At 41.2% G+C, this 26886-nt stretch overlaps 2 protein-coding genes across 3 annotated transcripts; one reads left to right on the plus strand and one right to left on the minus strand.

Moving 5' to 3' along the window:
• Window positions 1-1032: 1032 nt before the first annotated feature.
• On the plus strand, window positions 1033-10071 carry oclna (occludin a). Its single transcript, XM_058616544.1, has 9 exons — window positions 1033-1137; window positions 2395-2488; window positions 3584-4250; window positions 4327-4494; window positions 6812-6942; window positions 8397-8582; window positions 9309-9480; window positions 9573-9614; window positions 9898-10071. The coding sequence occupies exons 2-9, from the start codon at window positions 2439-2441 to the stop codon at window positions 9994-9996; spliced, it is 1515 nt and encodes a 504-aa protein (XP_058472527.1). The 5' UTR covers window positions 1033-1137; window positions 2395-2438; the 3' UTR covers window positions 9997-10071.
• A 339-nt stretch (window positions 10072-10410) lies between these two features.
• On the minus strand, window positions 10411-25084 carry LOC131445842 (ankyrin repeat domain-containing protein 34B-like). Of its 2 annotated transcripts, none has more exons than XM_058616542.1 (2): window positions 23847-25084; window positions 10411-13249 (listed from the first exon to the last, which is right to left on the minus strand). In XM_058616542.1, exons 1-2 carry the CDS (start codon window positions 23851-23853, stop codon window positions 11610-11612), a joined length of 1647 nt encoding a protein of 548 aa, XP_058472525.1. In that variant the 5' UTR covers window positions 23854-25084; the 3' UTR covers window positions 10411-11609. The 2 variants fall into 2 exon arrangements, with proteins under 2 accessions (XP_058472525.1, XP_058472526.1); XM_058616543.1 differs by lacking the exon at window positions 23847-25084 and adding an exon at window positions 19423-19647.
• Window positions 25085-26886: the final 1802 nt, after the last annotated feature.

Genomic DNA, 26886 nt, shown 5'->3' on the forward strand with positions numbered 1-26886 from the left:
CAATATTCCATCATGATGTCATAATAAAGATATTCATGATGATATTTCACCAAATTTTTAAGTAAAAGTGCTTGTTTTTGAAATGAAGCATAGTGATGCATACTTAAAACTATTATCAAAAACAGAAATGAATCTAAAATCCAGTAAATGTAATATTATAAACAACTGAATTATTACTATAAAAATATTGCTAGTAAACATTTATCACCTTGCTGGCAGACTTTTGTTTAGAACCGTAATTTGTACAAGCCAAGTTGATGCCGTATTCTCAGCCATGACTTCATCCACAGTTTTTTTGTGGATGAAGATTTTAAAATGGTATTTTACTCAAAATGGTAAAAACACACTAAATTAACAAGCAGTTACTGTTCGGGAAATGTTTGCATACATGTCAGATATCTGCAATTCAGTTTTTACTCGTCAAAATGTAATGTAAAATGTAATGTAAAATGACGCCACTTTTGCCATTCATGTGTATGGGGTTTGTTTTTATCTACAATTCAGTTGTGTTTATCTGCAACTGAATTGTAGATATGTTTAATTACAGCTTCAGATATCTACAGTCCCGTTATGACTAGTCACAAAGATAATGAAAACCCCATACACATGAATGGCAAAATTGACTAATAAAAACTGAATCGCAGATATCTGTAAGTGTAGTTTGACTAGTAAGAATGACGTCGCAGATATCGGTCGTGAATATCCTCTCTACCTAACCCTAACATTCTTTTATGTTATGTCACTACCAATGTTACTTGGTCACATTGTGTATTCTCAGCAATACATGTCACTAATCCTTTAAATAACATTAGCATTTATTTACATTCATTTTAAAATGTGACCTATTTTAACCCATTTACATTTATCACCTTGTATAAAAATATAAATGAAGTAAATTAATTTAGTGATGTGTTTATTTTTCATTTACTGTAACCTTTGCCAGCTGCTCTCACTGCTTATGTTAAGTGAGCCAACTTCCTGTCTTTGCGTTCGCTCGGTTATGTGACACCTGTGCGGGGCGGCGGAGGGGCGGGGCTGTGTCTAGGTGTGTCCTCAGCGGGGTCTGCGGCAGTTTCAGTCGACGCGACGACAGTGTTCTTCAGCAGGTGAGACGAGAGGAGAGGAGAGTCAGGACAGGTGAGTGGCGTAGTTTCAGGTTTCAGACAATTCTGTGCGTCTTTGTCGTTGTTGGTTGTTTTCGAACGTGTTAATGAAGTAAACCAAGGTGTTCCGGTGAAACTCTGCTGTGTTGTTAACGCGCGGCTTTAAATCAATTATGTTCTGCGTGAACACAAAGAGAGGGAAACTATGCTATATATATATAAATAAATCAAGCAGCTGTGTGTGGTTTCACAGAAACATTAGGATTATTATAGTTTTACTCTTAAAAAAAACAGGTAGTTTCGGGTTGGTGGTGTTTTTCTTTGTTGTGTGCTGACAAGTGTGCTTTTGAAAACGGCATTTTTTAAAGTTGACATGAATAGTGGCATGATTTCAAATAAAACCTAAACCTTTATTTATTTATTTATTTGATTTTATATGATTTTCGGGCTAACTAACTATTACTTTAGTAGTCTATGAAGTCGATTATTTTCTCGCTAATTGGTTTGCTGTTCGGTCTGGAACATGGTGTGAAATGTCTTGTTTTGCCCACAATCCAATGGTATTCAGTTTCCTGTCGTAGAGAAGCAAAAAGACACTTGGACATAATTTAATAAGCTCAGTCAACACAGTTTTAGCCTTTTTAAATAAAAACTACAATCTCAAACAGATGAGTCGGCATTAATTGGTTCATGATCAGCTGATTTGTTAATGTATTTGAGAGAAAAATCATCAATAAGCATGTGAAAACACTTAAGCACACGAATATTTTCTTCATTTCTTTGCTCTGGATAACATTAAAAGTGAATAATTTTGGTTTGTGGACAAAACAAGACATTTGAGAACATCATTATTTCCAAGTTTGACGAACACCGATCAATATTTTTTAAGGTTTTCTGATATTTTATGGACCAAACGATTAATCGATTACTCGAGAAAATAATCGACAGATTAATCAATTACGAAAATAAACGTTAGTTGCAGCTCTATTTGAAAACATCATTTTGAGGCATGAACAACACTGGTTGAGATTCTTTCAACATGTATTGACATTGTTTGGACTAAACTTAATTACTTGACTAATCAATAAAATATCAACAGATAACACACACACACACACACACACAAGTTGGACAGAGCATTAGGTTGTGTTAAAGCATCTGTGGCATTTATTTCCCTGAGTTATTCATTGGCAAAATACCCCTCAGATGAAGTGACACAGAAGACTAAAATCATCAGTTTCAGCCCAGTTTCATGTGTGTTTTATGACGCATGTCTGTGTCTTTGTTTCAGTCTTTGTTTTACGGGGCAGCACTGAGTGAGTGGATCCAGCAGCGATGTCCTCCAGACCCAACGGGAGTCCACCTCCCTATGAGGCCGAGGGATAGTGAGTCCTTTTACAGTCAAAGCTTTCATGTTGTTCAACAGTTTCTGTGCTGCACATATTCATTGAGCTAATGACAGATTGTATATGGAAGCAAAGAAAGACCATAATGATTGTTTTGTTAAAATGTGAATTGTGAAATCTGAGATTAAAGGGACACTTCACCCAAAGAATATACAATTTTTCTTTACTAATTTCCAGAGATAAGTGTGTTATTTGATCATCAGACACTGGATCTAAGATACATGTCTCATTCCCACAACAACAGAGGAAATTAGGATTGAAAAAAATTTATAAAATAGACAAAAGTTGACGTCAAAGTCACTTCGTTCAAAGAAAATAAAAGCCCTAAAAGTCAGGTTTTATGAGTAAGAGATCTGAATCAATAATGATTTTAAGTTTATTCTATACCAAGTGAAAAAAATGGGTGAAACAGCCCTTTAAATGTACTATATTTTAGATATGCAGCTATAGTTGGAAAGCGTTGCCCATCCTCCATATCCTCCCCAGAGACTCGAGGTTGTCAGTTTGAGGAACAGATTTCACACAAACCCAAAGAGAGATCCAGGTGGAACTACACTTTATTGTCTTTCTGAGACACACAGCTCATGCAGATGAACTAAATGTTGTTCCGTGCAGGCCCTGGGTGCAATACACAGCAAATAGTGTAATGACAAGAGAAATAAAGCAAGACTTGCATAATAGAATACAGGTGCAGGTGCAGGTGCAGGACTGACCTAGAATGGGCTGGGCATTAGGGCAGAGACTATGACTAGCAGCCTAATTTCTTACTCCTTTCCCACAACATACACAACATTTGAAGGCTGTATATATATATATATAGGCTGTATATATATATATATATATATATATATATATATATATATATATATATATATATATATATATATATATATATATATACATATACATATATGTATATGTAAACTTTTCACAAGTCCAGAGAAAAGACCTGTGTGCAGTTTTATATCCACATATATCTCGTATATCGGGATCAAGCCTAAAATATCCAGATATTATTTATAAGCCACATCCCCCAGCCTTGGTAGTGAGATGTTGTCTGTCTTCCCTTCACAGTAATGAAGGCCCTCAGCCGGCCTATTCTTACTATCCCGATGATGAGTTCCAGCATTTCTACCGCTGGACGTCTCCACCTGGCATCCTCAAAATCATGGCCATCATCGTCATTGTGATGTGCGTCGCCATCTTTGCTTGTGTGGCCTCCACTCTGGCCTGGGACACTCAGGGAGGCCTGTCTGGCTTTGGCGGCATCGGCGGAAGCTACGGCGGAGGCTACGGCGGAGGATACGGCGGAGGCTACGGGACAAATTACGGCAGTGGTACGTTTGGAGGAGGTGGGTACGGAGCTGGAAACAACTATGGCTACTCAAACCTCGGAGGGAACTACAACGACCCCCGGTCGGGCAAAGGGTTCATCATCGCCATGGCGGCCATCACCTTCATCGCGGGCCTGGTCGTCTTCATCATCATCGTATCCCACCAGAGCCTCTCGGAGAGCAGGAGGTTCTACCTCGCAGTTATCATCATCTGTGCCATCTTGGCACTGCTCATGATGATCGCCGCCATAGTCTACTTAATGGCAGTGAACCCCATGGCCCAGTCTTCAGGATCAGTCTACGGCAACCAGATCGCTGGACTGTGTGCCCAGTACCAGCGGCCTCAGACTACAGGCATGTTCGTCAATCAGTACCTGTACCACTACTGCGTGGTGGAGCCGCAGGAGGTGAGCACTCGCACGTTTGAATCCCGCTATCTAAAAAGAAAAAGAAACCCAAGTTCTAACCCAAGTCTCATTTCAGGCCATTGCTGTGGTCTTGGGCTTCCTGGTCGCCATCGCTCTGATCATCATGCTCGTCTTTGCTCTGAAGACGCGCCAGAAAATTAGGAACTTCGGCAAGAGCAACATTCTGTGGAAGAGAGTGAAGGTTATTGACGAGACAGCGCCACCTCAGGATGTAGAGGCATGGGTAGGTTTAACATTTATGACTGACAAGTACATTTCTATATTGTTCTTCACACTGAATTCATTTTAATTCACTGATATTAAAGAGTGGGGTCACACGGCGGAGTGGTGGCTGGCACTGTTGCCTTACAGAAAAAAATACCTGGGTTTGATACCTGGTCCGAGTTTGCATGTTCCCCCCGTGTGTTTTCTCTCATTAGGTTAAATGGAAACTCAACTTGCTCCCTTATCTTAGATATTATCGGTCAGGAGTGTGTTAACGCACTCTGATGTTTACCTGCCGTCCACCGCTGTTCACCGCGGGTGCAACTCCCAGTAGAGATGGGTAGAAAGCGAGATGCATCACTACATGTAAAAGAAATTGCGTCGTTTCGATCCGTGGCATGAAAAAGCCGTGTGATGACGTAGCCCACAGTTTTCATTCGTCAGTGACAAATTTTATCATCATTTATTATCAGCACTAAATGGACCGTGTGTGTGTGAATGTGAGGGTGACTGCTTGTGTGTTTGCCCTCGTGATGGACTGGCGTGTACCCTGCCTTTCACCCTAGGTCAGGTGCAGTGATATACTGTGCACAGAAGTATATTAGGGCCTTAATACAGCAAGTGAAGCTCAGCTTCCTCAAATGTCTTCAAATATGTAGCGTGTTGTATTTACATTTCACTACTACTAGAACGTGTCACTTCTCAGAATCTGCTGTTTATCAAGTCTGAAGCTGATCTTCAACTGTTCTCTATGGGACGGCACAGAATCGGTTGAGTTGGTTGTTGTTGTTGTCTGGACGCAGTGGTTTGTGCAGCACAGATCAAAATGTAGCATTTTTGCTGGATAATGAAATGAAATTCACTGACTTAAAATCTTGACAGAATCCGTTAACTAAAAAGACAAGACAGATATTGACTGAACACAATTTTTGTGTGTGTGTTTGTGTTTTTTTCTCCAGTTTTTATTGTTTTTAAATGTGATGATTTAATTTCATCATTTATCTTTGAGATATGAACTGTATTTTGCAAATGTATATGTATAAGAATGAGCTTCTGTTTCAAGGGAAGCAGGTAGTTCATTTAAATTTTATGTCAACAAAGTCATAGATTAATCAGCTGATCATTGCAGCTCTCAGTCAGACGCATAGATTCAATTTCACGAGCAATTCAAAATCAGAAGGCGCCAACTTTGCTTATCCTGAATACTTGCTGCAGTTGCAGTGAAAAAGGTGTGTGTGTTTTGAAGTTGTCCTGAAGTTGTACAACCAGATTTTCAGTGTGTGTGTGTGTGTGTGGGGGGGTGGACGTTCTGAACAAGAATCTCCTTCTTTATAGAGTGCTTGGTTTCAGGGCGTGGCATGCATGCACTCTTCAGTGGCTGACGACAGTTTCAATCCCCGCGCTGTCCTCCTGTCGTGTGGCTGGACTTATCGCTGTCGCCATGTCCTGGTTTTTAAAGTTTAGTTTCACTCTGTGATGACTCATGCTCTCTGAAGCTCTTTTCAGACGTGTTTTTGCAACAGTGACTCTCATAATTGACGTGACTGTAGTAATGTGCAGTGCAACAGTCGAGAGCAGGTGAGTCGCTGCGAGTAAAGTTGACATTCAGCTGCGCCAAGTTCTCAGAGCAGGAAAGAGGAAGAGCAGGTCGGACTGGCCCACGACTTAACGCACACACACACACATCCAACACCACGACAGCAACATGACACTGAGAACCACAGGCTTTTGCTTCACTGCAGCCTGTGAGAACATGTCTGAAAATGCTGAGGCAGTGAGACTGTGACGCCCTGCAGCACATACATGAAGACCTGTTGTTGTTGTTGTTGTGTGTGTGTGTGTGTGTGTGTGTGTGTGTGTGTGTGTGTGTGTGCGCTGTGCAGCAGGGTGTAGGTCACAGAGGACAAGTCTGTGCAGGCTAGATCATACCAGCCATTGTTGACACCCAACGAAGCCACCAGTCACAGGTCACTATTGTAAGAAGTGTTTACTGTTACATTATGTCAGTGAAAAGATATCTGTCATTGGTAATTAAAGGTACAACAGGTGGGATTGCTGCGAAAAGTTGTTGATACCTGGCCTCGGTCCAATATTGGATATCGATATCTTATTTATCACATGCTTCATGATGCATAGAGGGTAAAAATTTAAAGAAAAACCCGCAACTGACTTAAATGATTGTATCAGACTGTCTATCTATAGAAGTCACTAAGTCCCTGAGCGCGATTTCATATTAACGCTGTCAATATACGATACAGATGTGTGCTTTTAAAAAGAAAATAGTGTATATATGCTGTCTTACATGCTAAGGTGTTTGTTTTTTTTCTCTCCTGAAGGTGAACAATGTGTCCGTTCCCGCTGAAGAGCTCCCAATGGCAGACTACCCCGAGAAGCTGAGAGGCTCCAGGAGCCACCTGGATGACGAGAGCACCAACTATGACAAGCCCCCCTACAACTACACACCGCAGTGAGTACACACGCAGAGAGCATGCACTGCAGCATGCACTGCAGCATGCACTGCAGCATGCACTGCAGCATGCAGCTACACCAACACCAACAGCATGGGATTTACTCAATCAACCACAAAAAAAATGATTCATGATTATTAATATGCTTTAAACAAGAATTCTCACTCAGTTAAAGTGTAACTTAACCTCTAAACCACCTTTTTCAGTTGTAAACCACTGTTTATGGGTATGTAATGTTATTTGATGATCCAGGTGCATATGATACATAATAAAGTTAGTGTATCTACTGCTTCTCTCTGGTCACACACCAGCTCCTCCCTCTTTATTTATTTATTTTTTTAAACGCAGGAGCTGCTGCTCTGTTGCCTTCCTTTCTTCATTATGTGGAGCGTGAGCAGCACCTTGTCAGACGGCTGTAACTAGGTTTTAGATTTCACTCGGTTTTAGATTGACCACGCCCCCTCACTGTTCTGGACTCCTCCTCCCTCCTCTCTTCCCTCACTCAGATCTCCAATTCAAAATTCAAAATCAGGCATTGGGCGTAGTTAGCTGCAGAAGTAAACGTGTCAAGGTGAAAGGTTTTTATTGTGTTTTATTCACATGGAAACACACTTTTTTTTTGAAAACTGGTCTCAAAATGTGTGTGCATTCAACATTTAGGCAGAAGCTTTTTTACAGAAAAACGACCTGTAGTAAGCACTGACTTTTTTCTGGTGTTTCAAATGGAAATGAACCAGTGGAAAAAAAGAAAAGATGAGCAATAGAAAATGCACAGAGTGAATGGGTTTATAGCAAAACTGTAGTGTAACACAGCTTTGGGTGGTCACCAAGAGTTAGAAAAGCTCTCTATATAAATACAGACAATTTACCAATTTATTCCACATGACAATCTCACCCACAAAGTTTCGTAACTGCATCTGTGCATCAAGTCTCAGTCTCAGAAAAACAATTCATAGCCTAATTAACTTAATCCGTTAAAGAGAAATATAAAGGATATAGCGTAACCCACTCTCATGTCTGCAACATTAACAGCCTACATGTTGTTATGGGAGGTTTAAGAAGAAAAAAAGTCAGGCTTAATTCAGGTTCGGGCCTGAAAAATCTGAAAACCTGTCGGGCCGGACTCAGGCTCCGCCCCCTATTGCCAGGGGCCAGATTCTAGGCCTGTGCAGACCACTGAACTATATTAATAAAATGAATAAGGCTCTGACAGACTCCTTTTGGAACATGATGTCTTTTTTCAAATCTCTTTTTTTTTTCCTTCTGTAATGTCATTGAACTCTTTGTAATATAAAATAAAGCTAACACTAAAAAGGATCAGTAGTTTCTCTTTAGACAGTCTGGGTGTTTGATTGTGTAGAATAAGAGATGTGGGGGCAATGATTAAATAAATAAATAAATGTTTAAATGTGAAAGTGACCTGAAAACACTGTGATTGTCTTTTGTCCTTCAGGCCTCCAGTGGAACATGACGTGCCTTTGAATAATGGAGTTCCTTACAGCAGTAACTCTGAGGTGGCCAGCTCTGCTGGACGGCCCAAAAGGAGGCGCCCGGGTCGACCTCGTCGCGCCGACGGACAGGACTACGACACCGACTATAACTCGTCAGGAGACGAGCTGGACGACGACGAGTTTGACAGGTACGAAATCTGAGCTGCAGATACTTTAATAACTGACGGAGGCAGAAGGAGATCACTGACTAATATGTTCTGTGAGATTACATCACATTATATTATATCATATATTACAGGATCTTATTCTTGTGTTTAGGTTACTCTTTGTAGGTTTATGACCATATGAGATTGTTCTCGGTTATTTTCGTGTACAAATACGAACGTTCTATGTAAATAACGTAAACTTAGCTTCAGTAAGTATGTTTCCATACACATTTAAAGTCAAACTACAACCACAGACCTACTGTTCTTGTCCTGGTTTATTAGCAGTAGTGGGGAATTGATGAATTGGATGAAGTGTGTCCACCTCCGCTCCCTTTCATCTTGTAACAAGTGTCAGGCTGTTTCACGTTTAGCATGCGGCTGGTTGTTTGTATGTCAGACTCAATAATAGCCACAAATGTCAAAATTAACATGATAGTAACTCATTAATACAAATAAGATTTTAAGACCACAACGTCAGCCATGACCAGCGGATGTTGTGGTTTATTAAATTTAATTTAATTGATTCAAGGCACTAAAAATAATAATTAAAATCATTCAACACACATTCATTTCCAGGATGTTGTACCTTGCTGTTCATGGGAAACTGGACACATTTGTCTCTTACATGTCAAGCTGAAATTTAAAGTCAACAGTTGCTGTCCTGGCTAATTTAAATTTCCCCTCTCTCCTCTCTCCTCTCGCCTTCAGTGAATTTCCTCCGATAACGAACGACGCCGATCGCAACGACTACAAGCGCGAATTCGACCGCGAACACCAGGAGTACAAGGACCTGCAGGCGGAGCTGGACACCGTTAACAAGAACCTGTCAGATGTGGACAGAGAGCTGGACGGGCTGGAGGAGGGAAGTCCACAGTTCCTGGTGAGAGCTGACGCCAAACGACTGCGTCCCTGTGTCTGTTAAACGTTTGAATCTCTGCATGTCTGATCGTTTGTTATCGTCCTCTCTAACAGGACGCCTTGGATGAGTACAACAGGATAAAGAACTTCAAAAAGGTCAGTTTGGTCAAGAACGTATCCAGGTTTAACAGGAGAGTCTAGGGCTGCACGATAAATTGTTACGAATTGAATGTCTTGTAATCTTTTTGTTCACGAGTGCAATAAACATTTCGATTCATGGAAAAAATGGTGCCAGAGAATCGTGATCTCAATGATTGGTGATGATCGTGATTCCCATTTTTCCCAGAATGGTGCAGCCCTAGGAAGAGTCCATGTGGACTCATCACTAACACTCATCATGTCTCATGCATCCCTCTAACGTACCTTCCTCCCTTCACAGTCTGCAGATTACCAGATGAAGAAGCGCAGGTGTAAATATCTGAAGTCCAAACTCAACCACATCAAGAAGTTGGTGAGCGATTACGACCGCAGGGCCTGAACAAAAATCTGCGAGGATTATATTCCTGTCTGAGTTTGAACTGATTTGTGTTTCACCACTCTGGGGGGGGGGGGGGGGGGGGGGGGGGCACAGCGGCGCTGGTCTGCATCAAACACAGAAACTACATGGGTCTGTTTGAGCTGTAGAATATTTAGCAAAGGTTGTTTGTACTTTGGAAGGACACAGCGTCAATATTCTGTCTCGTATTAAGCCGCTGTTTGTATTATGAGCCTCACACGACACACATTAGCTACTGTTATATGTATTTATTTTACTAAATGTGATCTTAATGGAACAGTAGATGACTTCTGCTACTTGGAGTTTTTAAATTGCTCTTATTACTCTTTTTTTTTTATGTACACTCTTACTGTTACCTTTTTAAGCAGCAGCATAAACATGTAAATATGTGGGAAACACTTTGTTTTTAATGTTTTTAGCAGTTTATGGAAATAAGTTGACCGTGTCTTTCAAATGAGTGTGCATGTTGGACGAATATTGATGTACATCGACAGTGATTTGTAATGTTTTTATTAGAATAAAATCATTTCTCATACACTTTATTATTACACTGTTGTTGCTTCATCTGTCCCAAACCAGACACACACACACACACACACACACAGTTTAACAATTAAAGGTCCAGTGAGTAAGAATGAGTGATGTGTTATTGGTGAGACTGCAGCTTGTGACAAATGACGGACTCGCGTACAAAAAGGATATTTTTGTTGTGTGATTTGATCATTTTCCTGTCATGGGAAGGATGTGGCACAAGGCGGCAGTCTCTGTAAAGCTTAGTTTAAATGTATTGCACGTACTAATAACACTAATATTCCATTTCTGCCAATAAAACCTCCTAAAACCTCCTCGTGGATACACATGCAGAAAGGCCCAAAACACAACACTGACATCTTGATACAACATGTTTTTGTTCAGATTTTATAGCTATGAAATGTGCTTTCTGCTTGTTCTGCTGCCCCCTAATGGACAAAAACATCATTATGCAACGTTACTATAGTGAAGCTCTGTGCACAGACAACACCCAGCACTTACTGACTGGGATTCTTTTCTTCATCTTATTGAATTTTTCTGCAGAATCAACATCACATGAAGGTCTCGTTCAGACCTGGTATTAATGTCCATGGGTTAGGGTTACTTACCTACCGTCCTTTATTCTAATACAGAAGAAAATCATGTTAATGAGTCTGATTGTTCACATGTGTCTGATGTCTGGCTGTGTGAGTGACAGAGACAAAGCTCTACTTGCACTGCTGTAACATTAAATCATGTTGTACCATTAGAATCAAATAAACGATGTTACAATCAGGGTTAATTAACGAAAATCTCAATGCTGATTGGTCTTCCTGTCATTGTATGAGAAGAAGTATTCGCCAAATTTGAGCAAATGACACAAAAATGGCCCGACCAACATGTAATGTGCGTCTACTCTGTGTGTTGACCTTGCACCGCACAAATAAATCTGCACCGCATCCACTGAGGCTGCAGAATAAGATTTCACACCTGTACTTAACACATTCCCGATTTGATCGCATCACTCAGGAAGGACCTTAATACCAGGTCTCACCAGGGTCAATAACGCACTGGTGAACTGAATTTCAGACCGTTGTTTTAAACTGTTCAGTCTGCATTGAGTGTCTCCTCAAAAGCATCTTCCTGGTCAGCTCTGTCGGATGTCCAGGAGGAGCAGACGGAAGGAATTTATCCTCTGAGAAACTACCTACAGCTCCAGGTCCAAAGTTGTAAACATTAAGGTTGGGAGTGTTGGTGGAGCTGAGGGTCAGAGGTGGCAGAGACCTTGGCTTAGCCTGAGAGTTGTGGTCCAACAAAAAGGCACCAGAGCCTCTCCGCTCATACCTGGATAGCACTCTGCTGCTTGGACCCAGGACCAGTGATGACTCCCTGGAGCACAGTGTGCTAGAGCGATGTAAAGAGGCCAGCCTCTTGCCATCTGTCGGGGGGTTTGGGATATCTACAGTCAGCTGGGGGTCAGAGTTGTAGATGTCTGCACCCAGCTTGCGCCTCTGGATGATGCTGTGAAGACTTGATGAGGCCATACTATGAAGTGAAGTGCTATGGAGTTTGGCACCAGAACCAGGCGAATCTGTTCCCAGGTTTACAGAGTGGAGGTTAGGATTGGAGGCGGAGTGAGGCGATAGAAGACTTGGTAAAGATATCTTTTGTCTACCATGTTTGGTGCAGTTTTTCCTGTCTGGTCCTTCTACTCCATTTTCCCTGGCCAGTCTTCCTTCATACCATTTGCAGCTGTTAGACTGCCAACTGTTGTCCCCTTTCATTATGGGAACACTCACAGAGAACTCTTCAGGGTGGTTTGAGTCATTCTTTGAAGGTGAGGCTGCATGCGGCTGCTGCTGCTGCTGACTGAGCTGGGAAGTCGGTATCTTTAGCCACGGCTCGGAGTTCAACCTCAGGAGAGGCTGCTGCAGTCTGTTTGCCGCCTCTTTGCTGAGCCCTCGTAATCGTGATGGAGAACATGGATGGGAGCTCACGCCACAGGACTTGACTTCTTTGAAAGAGAAAATGGGTTTGGGGGGACATGAGGAGGAGGAGGAGGTGCACTGGGGGGAGGTGATGAGCTGAATTTCAGAGGGAGATGCAGGAGCTGCTGAAGCCATTTTGTCTGTCTGCTCAAGAGGACCAAGGGTAGGAGGAATGCTGAGGTACCGCTGGGCTTCTAGTTTCCCTTGAGGAAATTTATCAGTTGCAATGATGATCACCTCCTTCCCCTTGGCCTTGCAAGTGTCAAGCAACAGCTTCAGGACAGTCCAATCTCCAGCCATGACCGCGTAGACCAACGCCGATGTGCCGGATTGATCCTCCAGGCTAATGTCTGCTCCACTGGCCAGGAGCAAAGACACAACCTCAGGACCAGCCTGCTCCTGGCAGGCATGCATTAGAGCAGAATGACCCTCCTTGTCCTGGATGTTGGGATCTGCTCCTTTCTCTAGTAGAAACTGGACCAGTTTGACTCGACTGGCACTCTGGGCATCAGCGTGCTGGGTCCTGCAGGCCACCATCAGCGGAGTCTGGCCTTGGCTGTCGCTCTCATTGACGTAAGCCCCGCCCTCCAGGAGCAGCCGTGTGAGTCTCAGGCGACGGAGGAAGACTGCTCTCAGTAAGGGATTAGCTGAGTCCATCGCCACCCCAGGATTACTGCCCTCTCCTTCCATCCCTCTTGTGGTCACTTGGTGGTTTGGGTAAGATTTTGGACAAGTTTCTGTGGATAATAACAAAATACACATGAGTCATTTTGTAAAGGTAAAAGTAGACAGCAATCATTGAGTAGAGTTGAGTAGAGTCGTTTGGTATACATATATATATATATATATATATATATATATATATATATATACATATATATATACATATACATATACTGTATATATAACATTAGATCACAATCACAGAAACTATATCCAGAGGTGGTTTTAGGCCCACATTCCTGAGCTGCATGAACACATGAATCTGAACACATTAGAGTTTTACAATTCAAAACCAGTTCCGCAACAATGAGGTTCTTCCTCATTAGGGCCAGATTTTGGTCTCCCTGAGGACTACTGGTCCTGACAAGTTGGTGTTTATGACAGAAAAATATCCTAAAAAAAATACAAGAACACACACACACATGGATGATGTTCTGCTTTGTGATGGTAGAAGATGTAATATTTTGTGCTCTGAGAGAACACACACACAAAATATGCACACAACATTGGTTTCTATTCATTTTGACAACCTAAACCACTTTTTCCAGGTTAAAACTAGTGTATATGGTTATCTAGTAATAGTATTCACTGAACCAGGGCCAACTCTTGGTAGTTTTGTGTAAAGTATCTGAATTACGTAATTTTGTGTATTTTGTGTTAACAAACAATACGTAATTCAAAATAATCAGTGGCCGCCCGTCCATAGAGGGCGCTGATGCTGATGCCGGCGGAAACGGAAATGCCTCCGCTCGCTTCTATGTAAGTTGTGCTAACTTAACTAGCGGTTGATTGCCGGTTTTATCATGGAAAAAGAAGCACCAAACATCTTTCTCTCACTGCAACATAAGCCGTTTCATAGAAGAAAAGCTTCGTCTTATGGAACTCGGACCCGACCAGCCGAAGGTCTCCTTAAAGTGGTGTTTTCCCTGCCTTTCTTTCAAATGCCGGACACCGAACAAGCCTGGATTCAGACAGGTAATACAGACATTTATCTGAAAGAGCGAAAAACACGAACAGACAAGGACACATATGGACAATACAAAACAAAAACTTTTTGTTGTGTATATTTATTTTCATTTAAGTGAACTAGTGCAGTGTCCGTGCAAAATCTGTTTTTAGTAATTGTTTGAGTGCTCATTGTTACTGTTACACAGCAAAAATTCAGTGATATTTTTATTTGTGTATGGTAGAAATGACATAATGGCATATAAATATGGAAAATGTAACTACATGGAGAGCTAGAGTTGAGTTGGGTGACAGCTGCAGGGAAGAAGCGTCCTCGGAACCTGCTGGTTCTCTCACTCACAGTGCTGTTTGAGTGGGAGGGGGAGTGGCTAGAGTAGAGCAGCGAAAACCAATGTGTGCTTCTTTTAGCGATATATATAGCAATATATTTAGCATTACGTATCTAAACAATGTCACTTGGCACTGCACTTACTCATGCCCGTAGCAAGACAACGGTCAAGTTTGAAAATAACACACAGACAGACAGACGTTCCCATGATAATGGTGCTTTGACATGTCCTAGTGGTGATATGCGGTAACTGCATATCACCACTGGGCTATATTACCACAATATAGCCCAGTGGCTGCTACTACTTTCCTTGAATCACAATAATTAACATAATTCAAATATGACCTCTAACCTTAACCACAACCTCAGATATTAGATTCTGCCTCATTAGGACCAGGATTTGGTTGCCATTAGTTATGTGTTTATGTCAGAAAAGGTCCAAAAGAAGTAGCAAATAAAAGAATACAGACACACCCAGTCTTGTTTAACATAAAGTTAGTTTGCTCTATCACGTCTGTCTGTCTGTCATGTTGTCCGGCCTCACCACTTGTGAAATAGATAAATTTGTTTGCAAATGAAACAAATATTTTGTGATGTGAAAAAAAAGCACTGCCTACAAATTATTGCTGCAGATAGGATCCATTCAGTAGTTGTTTTTCGTGCCGCTGTCCTCTGCAGCACCAGAACAGGCAGACACTTTGTATCAGCCTTTGTTCTGTTTGTCCTTGGTTTTCTCTGCCAGAGCAGATAAGGTGGCACTTTTTAATGTCTGAGACAGTAACATAACATTTTCCTGCATGAGTCACAGACTGCAGTACTGAAAAACAATGACAACCACTCACATTTATAAAGGATAGAAATGATTGTACATTGTCAGTTGTTTTATGGGGTGAATCTATTTGCATTTCAGGTGGTATGCAAAGTACCAACAGTCTTGTGTGTTCTTGCATTTGTTACCTCTTTAGGACCATTTTTCTGTCTAACACTGACCTTGTCAGGACCAGGAGTCCTCATGGAAACAAAAAACTGGTCCTAATGTGGCAGACCATAATTTCTGAGGAACTGGTTAAATTTAGGGCTGAAATTGAATTGTGGTTTGATTAAGGTTATACATTGGTTATGGTTAAGGTTAGTGATACGGCTTTGTTTAGGCTGTCCAAATTAAGTTGTCCTCACAGATCTGTGCCACAAGTGCACCCATGGTAAATTGCCATGGGAATAATACACAACTCCTTATATGGACATCCTGGGGTTTGTGTGTTGATAGGTCACATATTCAGGCTTCCTATGTGTTGTTGAGTCAAGTTCATTTTATATCACATTTTAAGTAGTGATATAAAGCAGCAATAATTGTGCAGAAGTCACAAAATAGAGCATTTTTCTTTTCCTTTCTGCCACTATGGAAATGGGTTTCCATAGGAACATTTGAAGGTTAATTCAATCTTTGACCCATTTTGTCAATATATTGATTAATTCAGCTGTTTTTAATTATTGTTTTTTGTATTATTTATGCTTGAGGTCCACGCCCAAATCTTAAATCAGGACTTTGATCAACACATGAGACTAGGATCAATAATTCCCATTATTGTTTTTTCATGTGAACTATTGAGTGATTCAGATTAATAATCCGTCCACTTCACTTTCTGAATTTCTGAATTTAGATATCTTTTAACACATGCATGTGGTTATTGTCATATTTGAACGGTTTAGCTTCACAAAAAAGTGCGTAATTATCCAGCAACATAAATAATAACTTAACTAACGCCTTATACTGACTATTATGGGACTAAAATTACTGAGAAGCTCTGGTAATAATTCCTTTATCGCAGGGCTTTAGTGTTCTAGAAGAGTGCATGCTGGGATTTCACTGAGACTATATAACTCAGTTCGCTTATTTTTTCTATTACTGTTTATATACTGTATATTGTTACTTAATTTATTTAGTTCTTGCACATTATGTATTGTAAGTATTTTTACTTCGCGCCACGGAGTGGGAGTGAAGTATTGTTTTTGGTGGCTCTGTGTCCGTGTGTCTGTGTGCTTCCTTGCAATATGAACAACAGACCCTGACATCTCTGATTTCCTTGTTTATTGCATGTAACTGCACACGGCGATGGCCCTGTGATGGACTGGCGAACTGTCCAGGATTTACTCCGCCTTTCGCTCTATGTCAGCTGAGATTGGCACAGCTCCCCCCCGCAACCCTCATGTGGAGGATAAAGCACCAGATTACGGATGGATGGGTAATTGTATATTCTTATGTTGTATACTTGTTTTCTGTGCTTGGTTGGAGCAGCTCCAACACACATGATTCATATGAACGGGTCGTTATCAGGTGTTTGCACAGCTCGATGGCGAACCGGGATAAAGTGTGGGTCTCCAGTACCAAGATTGAGAAACAATCATTATTGACATAATGAGTCAACAGCTGACCCATATAAGGATTTAAGTATGGATCCCCCCCAAAAATGACTTGTCATAAATGAAACCACCCCCACTTCATGTGTTAAACATAGTGCAGGTGGTGTGTGTGTGTGTGTGTGTGTGTGTGTGTGTGTGGCTGCCAGCTAAAGCAGCTCAGTCATGTTCAGTGATGACGTGTCAGCAGCAGCAGCAGCAGCACGGTGAAGCAAAAGCAAAGTCATACAATGACAGTTATCTAATACTGTAAGCACATACAGCCACACACAAATGAGTGATACTTCCACTCTTTTTTTTTTTTTAACACACTCAAAAATGGGGGCACAAGACAGAAACACTTACGTCCCTGTAGATACACATTTGGAGAGTGTTCCATCATGAGTACAATATTGTGCGTGAAGATTTGGAAGTTTACATTTTGACTATCAGAGAGGGTACAAGGGGAATTAAATTAAAATAAGATGCAATACTGTTCCTTTTTCATCCCCTCCACATGAGGATCACTGGGCTGCTGGTGCCAATTCCAGCTGGCATAGGGTGAAAGGTGGGGCCACACACTAGACGGTCACCAGTCCATCACAGGGCAAACACATATGGTGCTTTTTCCATTATACAGTTCTAGCACAATGTGGTTTGCTTTTCCGTTAGTGATAGTGATTTTGTACTAGCTCTGATGAGGTTCCAAGTGACCTGAGCCAAAAATGTGACTGCTGGCCACCGATTGGTCAGATTGTCGTCACTGGAAGAGTCATGAGCGTGACTTCTGACACAAGAATCATAGTGAACAATGCCGAACTGTAGATCATTTAAAAAGACTTAACAATCCTAAAAACGTGGGTTAATCTGAAACAATTACCAGGGAAATGTCTAAAATCTCAGTATTTAACAGAGGTTTAGCGGCATCACAAACCCTGAACCTGTATTTCAGTCCAGTGACTGTGTCAGACAGAGTCTGTGCTCCAGTCATGGAGGACGTACTGAACAAATCTTTGGTTCTAATGATTCAGTTACACTGAAAGCAACTGCTTTACAAGACACTAGCCACTTGTTTGTGTGTGTCGTGTGTAAAACAAAGTCACAGCAGTTTCCTGCAGCCGTGCAGTGATGACTGGTATAGGTGGAAAAGGGGCTTAAGGTATAAAATAGACCCATTGTACAATTGTACCATTGTAGATACACATCAGTACTTCTATTTTTGAGTGTGCATGGAAATGCTAATTGTAGCTTGTAATCACATATGTTTTAAGTGTCAAGCTTGAGAAAATAACCAAGACCATCATGTAACACTTGGAAACACTGGAAACTGTGATATCCACAGCAACATGGCCAAAAAAAGAGCTGCTGTCCTTCCTCGTGCAATACGATAATCGATATGCCAGAGCACGTATCAATATTTAAATGAATACATTTAGACACTCTAAAGTAAACAGTCTCCGCCAGCTATCTTGTGAATAAATGGAGAAATCCTACATTTTCTTTTCTTCAGTTAGACGGATGTCGTGATGTATCACTATATGATTGTTTCGCAATATATTGATTATCACAGAGTCGTTATATTGTGATATTTTTGGTATTGTGGACCATGTATCGTACTGTATTGTATCGTATCGCACCGTGGCTGAATAAACAGCTACATAATGGTTTCTCATATAGAACATAAAAAAGGTGACACTATAATGTTAAATCTAGCACATTAAACTGACAGATAAAGTACATGCATCTCAGAATTCTACCTAGATACAGCCGATTTCATCACTACTTATAATAATTAGATATTTGTGATTCGTTAACAAGCACCGACACTGGATCTTTTCTGTGGTGACACTAAACACACTGAAGAGGATCCATGATGCTTCTGCAGTATATTACATGCTACATCCAGTCTACTGGACTGTTTAGTTTCCACACAGCCTGCAGAGAGAAGATAGAAAACTCACTTCATCTCAACAGGCTTACCTCAGCACTCAACGTTCACAAGAGCTTAATAACAATCACTGTGTGTGTATGTGTGTGTGTTCTTTTATTTGTTACCTCTTTTGGACCTTTTCTGACATAAATACGGTCTTTAGTCCAGGACCAGTAGTTCTAACGGCGACCAAATCCTGGTCCTAATCAGGCAGAACCTAATTTCTGAGGTCGTAGCTCAGGTTAGAGGTCATATTTGAATTATGGTTATTATCGTGATTCAGGGAAAGGCTTTTGTTAAGGCTGTCAAAATGAATAGAAACCAATGCTGTGTCCTCTCAAGAACAGCTGCACAAACACATGTTGTGTGTGTTCTCTCAGAGCATATGATCAAGTCACAAAATATTCCATCTTCTACCGTCACAAAGCAGAACATCATCCATGCGCCCGTTACAGATACCGATCACATTCTCTCACACGGTCATAATATGACAGAATGAAGTTGCAAACTTGATGAACAAGTGGCTGATGATGGTGATTTTCCTGCTTCATGTTTGTATAACTCACCAGTCTTCGGTCAGGACCAGTCCTCTGCTGCAGACATTTATGTTCCTGTAGAGGAGCTGCCACTGATGTTCTCTGTGTCCAGGCAGTGCTGAGTGTGTGTGTGTGTGTGTGTGTGTGTGTGTGTGAGGAGACAGGAGCTGCAGCAGTCAAGCTTCCTCAGATTGTTTGCTCTTTGTACAAAGTATGTGATGAGAGGGAGGGCTGCAGGCTTGTTGTCAAGCACTTCCAGGAAACGGTTAATCCATTGCTGCCATGTAGCAGCAGCAGCAGCAGCAGCAGCAGCAGCAGCAGCAGCAGCAGCAGCAGCAGCAGCAGCAGCAGCAGTAGTATAGCTCAGGAGAGTTACTGAGGGTGACCAGGAAAGGTTTACAGAAATGAATGCACACTCTCTCACACACACACACACACACACACACACACACACACACGCTGAAGCACTATAGCAACCCAGCATCACAGCAGGTCTGATTTGTCTTTTCAGTAATTAAAGGAGCTCTGATTCAGCACAAGTCCATTAATGACACAACTGCCTCACAGCACTTTCTTTACTTGTGTGAAGAAAGAAAATAATTCTGTGTGCCTTATCAATGACATCTCCATGGCAACCATCAAGGAGGCCGAATGACGGCACATGTTGTAATTGTGCTGGAGGAACTGTTCTTTGTTGAGTGTGAGAGTGTGTGTGTGGGGGGGGGGGGGACTCTTACTCTCACCTGTGTGAGAGTAAGAGTCTGTGCATATATTTTGCATGCACAAGATTTATATGCGACACTGTAGTACAACAAATACAAGAATGAGACTATGTGTCATAAATAAAGGAATCACAGTGGGATGAGGAGAACAATAATCATCAGCATTCTCCACCAACATCAGCAGTAAATAGTCTGTATTTATACAGCGCGTCTTGATAACCACGCAAAAGCTGCTTTACCATTCATCCATTCACTCAGCACATCTTTCATGTCCATTCATACGCTGCCGACGCAGCTGTCCAGAGCAACATAGGGTTAAGTGTCTTGCCCAAGGACACATTGGCAGACTGGCTGAGCAGGGAATCCAAACCACAACCTTTTCTACCACAGTAGAAGTGTCTGTCCACTACTCTAAAAGCCACATTGTTCCCTCAAATAACAAAGTGTCCAAAGACTGCACCTTTATCAATCAGCTGATCATAACGACACACTAAGACTGGCTTAAATCTCAAATCTCAAGCACTGTCGCACTCATGACTCTTCCTGTGACGGCACTCTGACCAATCAGTACCTGCTCTGGAGAGGTCCAAGCGAGCTAAGGCGACAGTATGCGTGACGTCGTCAGACTGCCGGCCACTGATTGGTCAGAGCACCGTCACAGGACACAAGAATCAAGCCGCACAATGCCAAACTGTAGATCAGTAAAAAATACATAACATTCCTACAAATGTTGGTTAATCTCCAACAATTACCAAGGAAATGTCTTAAATCTCAATATTTAACAGAGTCTGGTGTATTTAGTGACAGCACTGGTGATCGTGACCGGCGAGCACATCAAGAACCCTGCTGCTGTATTTCAGTCCAGTGACTGTGTCAGACGGAGTTTGGCTCCAGTCATGGAGGAAGTACTGTAGTTTTAATTAACTGATTCAGTTACACTGAAAACAACTGCTGTCAGGAAAATAGGCTACAGTCTCCTGCAGGGTTGCTGTATAGTTTATTATCCCTTCTAAGTTTCTCAAACAAAAGTCTTCCCACCTTCTGGAGCTGGTAGTTGTTGTACATACTGTCTATTGTTTCTCCAGTTCTATCTTCCTTCAGTTCTTTTGATAGTAGATATGTAGATAGTAGAAGTAGAAGAGAGTAGTTTTGTTAGTACTTGAGGCAAGAACCTTGCTTTACAGAAGCTGTCATGTCACGGCGCCATGTTTCTACAACAGCATTTTGTCATTTGAAACTAGTTCTGCATAAACCAGATGCATGAAGTACTGTCTGTCTTGTCTGAAAGTAATAGAAAAAGAAAACACTGGTTCCAATCTTGCTTTTCAAATTAAATTAAATTAAATTAAATTAAATTAAATTAAATTAAATTAAATTAAATTACCCATTTCATGTTATGTAGTAATGTTATAATAGTAATGTTTTTTTTACTCAGCTCAACTGCACAGGGTTTCCACCATTTTTCCTGTAGCCATAGAAACACCTGTGGTTTCACACAGTTTGCAGCTCCGGCCACAAGGTGTCAGCGTCTGACAATAGTTTTCATCATCTGTGATCGCTGTGACGTCTCAATAGTTCTCACAGTGTCACATGGTGTCATAAAGGAATTTCAAATAAAGTTGAGGAGCTGTGGGGGTTATGGAAAATCAAGATTGATTCTGGGTTAAAAGACAAATCTACTTTGAATGTAGTAATATGTTGATAAATGGAATCTGGGGAGTTAACTAACGCCGATCCTTATGAACCTTGTCAGCTTTATTTCATATGACATGACTGTAAAAATAGACAATAATATTCTGTCACCAGACTCCTTATTTTGCAACTTCTTGCTCACATGGAACAGATCTGTGCCACAGGTGCACCCATGGTAATTTGCTGTGGGAATAATTCACTTATAACTCGTTATATGGACATCCTGGGGGTGTGTGTTTATACTGTAGATCACATTTTCAGGCTTTAAAAATGCTTTTTTTCTTTGTCTTCTTATGTCTTGTTGAGTCAAAGTTATGATTTATTTCCACACATGTTTAGTAGTTATTCAAAGTAGCAATAATTGTGCAGAAGTCACGAAATAGAAAGTTTTTCTTTTCTTTTTCTTCACAAAAACGAGCCAAGTGAACTTTGAACCGTGACGTATTTCCACATTTCACAAATTCAATCTGATTGTAAACATTTTGGGTACTTTTTACTCATGTGTGTTTTCTAAATTTGGTGAAAATAATTTCTTTTTTTCATCAGATTGCCTTGTGGAATGGAAAAAAGCAGCCAAAATGCTCTGTGTTCTAAGGTTTAACATACTGCTGGGTATTATTTCCACTGCTTGTTATACAGTTCATGTTAACTCCACATTTTAAAGATACTGTTGGATCAAGTCGTTTCACTTGTGGGTGAAAGGTCGGAGATGAGTCAGGTCTGATGTGTGTTTTTTAACGTGGTTATGTCAGGAAAGTATAAAACATTTAGTTTATCTCTGTACAGGCAGCCATTACTCACTCATTCCCTCTGCTCTGTTCTCATCTGGTGGAAATCACCACTGTGAAGTGAAGTGCTCTCAGCTGGAAGCAGGAGACACCCACAGCATTGGATGTTTGGCCAGAACCAGGCACCTGCTGACACCTTTCCTTTAGTTATTTAGAGATTTTCTTTGTAAAAACCTAAACTCAAAGTGTAAAGTTGTCATTCAGCTAAGTGGGCTATCAACAGTCACTGCTGAATACACATACAAACACAACTTGATGAATTCTGTATCTGACTTAGTACAAGCAACTCTTTGGCCAGCCCATGTCCAAGTGGAAGGGAATTTGGCTAGTAACCATAGGGTCACCAGTTCAAACCCCAGGGGCAAGGTAACTCCCAGATAATTGTCTGTGCCTCTTTAAGATCACAATGCTGAGACACATTTAATATTCCAGTCTGTATTTTTCTATTTTCCGAATAACTAATGACGTAACCCGTATCCCCGGTCGGGACTACTAGCGTTAGCTCACGTTAGCAGATACATACCCTTGTTGTTGCATATGTATGAGGAAGCATATAGTTTAAACCTTTTTATCCATTTTGGTGGCAGGAGTTTTAGATGTCAGCCAAGACATCGGTTACCGTCATCTTTAGTAGCTCCTTGACTGAAAAATCCCCATATTCAACAGTGACCCTGAACCAGAAGCACTACAACAACACGTTATGCAAAATTAAATGCACTAAGCAAACTTATGGATGTATAAGATGACCCCTTTTGGTGGATAACAGACTGTGTGTCTGTCCAATGAGCGACGACCCTGGTCGATCGCAGGTACATACCTTTTCCGTTTTGAGTTAATGTTGTTGTGTTTTCTGCTTTGTGTTTGTGTGCGTGTGTATTTTGATTTGCATTTGTGATTTGTGTTTTGCAATTCAGGGCCACCGTAGATTTGTCCTGCACATGGCTCCTATATCACAACTGTGATCCCTGATACTGATGCTAGAAGCCCAAACCAGTAACTTCACACAGAGGCAGAGTCGCACCGACAGGACAGGCATACCAGGCAAGTGCAAAACCTACAGTACAGCCCTAATATACTGAACCATAGAAATTGAATCATCTGATTGATGATTTAACCCTGACGATTGTGTTATTCACTGCAAGGACAGAGTAAAGAATCTCGGTGAGCTTTTTGATCAGGCTCTTTCATTTGATCTTCATCTTAAGGAGGTCACACGAGTAGCATTGAGAAAATTGCAAAAGTCAGACCCAACCTTTCATTAAAAGCTGCTGAGACTCTTCTCCATGCTTTTGTTACATCCATGCTGGATTACTGTAATGTGCTGCTCTCAGGGTTGCCCAAGAAGAGTTTCTCCTGTGCTGGCCTCTCTTCACTGTCCAGACCAGTATTTTGTAGTCTCTGCTGAAAAACTGCACACTCATAATGAAATATCAGTATCTGTAACCACATGGTCTATTTAAATAGACCAGATATATCAAAGGTGCAAGCAATTGTACAGCCGTCGTTCGTCATGTTGTCTTTATTCTTTGGCTTTTATCTCCGTGGTGCTTTGGTGTAGAGTGCTTTGACTTATACCCTCAGCATCCATGGAGTCTCTGCTTTCAAGTGTTGTGGCGTTAGATCCAGAAATGTGGCGGGTGGGTTGACACAGCGGTGCCGTACGAGTTTGATATGTAATAATTCATTGAGTTGTTATTTTAGTCGTGTTTGTCACATTTAAAAGAGGTTTATCCAGTCTTGGTCAATTTGATCACTCTATTCTTTCATGTTTAGTGCAGTATTACACAATATTTTCACCCAGAGCCTGTCTGGGTTCGGTTTTACAGTCTTGCACCCGCATATCTGTCGGACATAATACAGGTTTATGTGCCCACACGGTCTCTGCGATCTCCGTCTGGTTGTCCCATTAGTCAGAAAGAAGGGTTGGCAAACGTGCCTTTTCTTTTCTCTCCGTGCTCCCACGTTGTGGAACAGTCTTCCTCTTGACGTCAGGCAGGTCCAGCTCTATTGAGGTTTTTAAATCAAAGTTGAAAAGGCACTTGTTCACTGGTTTGTTTGGTACTTTCTGATCCGTCTGTAATGTTTTAGTGTGTGTATTTTATCAGCGCTGTATATTGGTATTATAATTGTGTATATTTTACTGCACTTTGTTTTTATTTATCTAATGTCCCACCTATCGCCCTATGTCAGCTGGAATTGGCACAGCACCCCCTGCGACCCTCATGTGGAGGATAAAGCCGTAGAAAATGGGTGGATGGATATTCCGTCATACAAAACAAAGGGACCGTTCCATAGAAGAACAGCCTCCGTATAAATAACCACACAACTATATTTGCAAACCACTACACTGGAGCACTGCAGCACTGTGGAGGAGTCGAGGGTCTCCTTTGACCTTTGCTCGATTCCACATAGGCGCTCTCCCAAAATAACATGACAAAGAGTCAGTCCATCACATGGACAAAAGATGCAGAGGCAGTCGTACGCTTCTTACTGTTTGCAATACAGAGATTGCCTAACGAATCACAGTATAAAATAATCTATACTGTGAAAGGGTCTTATATATTTATATATATTCATATATATGTATATATATATATATACATATATATGTAAAAAAAAAAAAGGGTAGATCATGGTCAGTGTTTAGTGAGTCATAGTGGCAGACACACAATAATAGTAATCCTCTCTAATCCTTTGCTGGTGATATCTCCAGATGAAAGGACTGTTATTAAAGCGCCTCACAGGACCACACATTATACATTTGTTCTTATTGTTCTTTAACACATTTTGAATCAATTGTTTGTGTTAATTAACTGTTAATTCAAAGAAAATGTAGTGTCTTCATCAGGGTCTCCAAATTGTGAACATCTGTCGTCTATGTGGAGCTGATCAACATTGTGTGAACTCATTTCAGAATCAGAATACTTGCGTTTGTTAAAGTTGCTGCTGTTGCTGCTGCTTCAAAATTGAAATAACACTGAGGATGAAAATAAGGAATAAGAGAAAAAAAAACAAAAAAACAATATAAGCAGCATTTAAAAGTAGTAGAGCTGAGGAATTTTGACCGGATTTTGCACCTCAGTGATGAAGCAGCTGCAGTGTGGGGTGTATTGTAACGACAGCTGGTAGAATGATTGTGTTGTTGTGTCACAGTACGGACACTGAAACTGAGCAGTGTGAGATTGATGGCTGGCTGTGATGTAACGTACGTGTGTCCTCGCTCTCTCCTTTAACCTCTGAAGGATTGCTTCTCTCTTTGTGCTCCTCCTCCTCCTCCTTCTCCATGAACCTCCACTCATGATATTAAGCTGAGGATTTTTCATTTTTCACTGTAGTCACTGTTTGCCTGTGGACACGGAGGTCTGGTTTGGCCTTTAATGCTTTGAAGCTGATGGAATGTGACAGGATGAGGTTAATCTGCCCCAGTAGGTAATAGGTTAGCTCACCAAGACTTTATAGTAGCCTGTTTACCACCAAAACTCAATTCCATAATGTACTGTATGTCTAGAGCTAATGTTGTTTACATTTAATGCCAATGAGTTTGAAATTGTCACTTTCTTTCGAAACGTGGAGGGTTTAAGTTGTGGGCGGAGTCATCACTGCACGGCTGCATGAAACTGGCTTGACTTCGTTTTACACACACACACACACACACACACGCAAACTAGTGACTTGTAAAGCAGTTGTTTTTAGTGTAACTGAATCACTAGAATCAGTTAATTAAAAATATTTGTTCAGTACTTCCTCCATGACCGGAGCACTGAAACAGTCACTGGACTGAAATAGAGCGGCATGGTTTGTGATGCAGCTCAAAGGTCAATATCGCGATCTGCAGTGCTGTCGCTAAATAAGGTGACCACTTGATCGACCAATCAATGGTTGGCAGTCTGCTGACGTCACATTTTAGTATCGGCTCAGCTCACTTGGAAAGTCGCCAGAGCAGGTACCAAAAAAAGCACCATGTTTATCTTTTTTTGCTTTTCTATTAGCGAGAGTCGAGTCGAGCCATGTTGTGCTAGAACTCTGTCGTGGAAAAGCGCCCATTAGTTAGGACACATCATCACATCTTAACGTCACAACCTAACACTGCCTAACCCTTAACCTAAACCTAACGTTTAAACCTAATTCCATCCCGAACCCTAAGACCAAGTCTTAAAGCTGACAAAATGTCCCCATAAGGTCAAAAAGTCCTCACAAAGCTATAAATACATGTGTATATACATACACAGGCTACACAAGCATTACAACATCTGTTTGTGCATTCAGGCTGAATGAGTTTGGGTACAAACGCC

This window comes from Solea solea, chromosome 19, assembly GCF_958295425.1.
Source record: "Solea solea chromosome 19, fSolSol10.1, whole genome shotgun sequence".
In the NCBI taxonomy this organism is placed as follows: Eukaryota; Metazoa; Chordata; class Actinopteri; order Pleuronectiformes; family Soleidae; genus Solea; species Solea solea.

Coding starts and splice junctions, on each gene's coding strand:
- oclna (XM_058616544.1), top strand. CDS start 2,439: ATGTCCTCCAGACCCAACGGGAGTCCACCTCCCTATGAGGCCGAGGGA. Junction 4,251..4,326: donor GCGTGGTGGAGCCGCAGGAG/GTGAGCACTCGC, acceptor GTCTCATTTCAG/GCCATTGCTGTGGTCTTGGG. Junction 9,481..9,572: donor AGGGAAGTCCACAGTTCCTG/GTGAGAGCTGAC, acceptor CCTCTCTAACAG/GACGCCTTGGATGAGTACAA.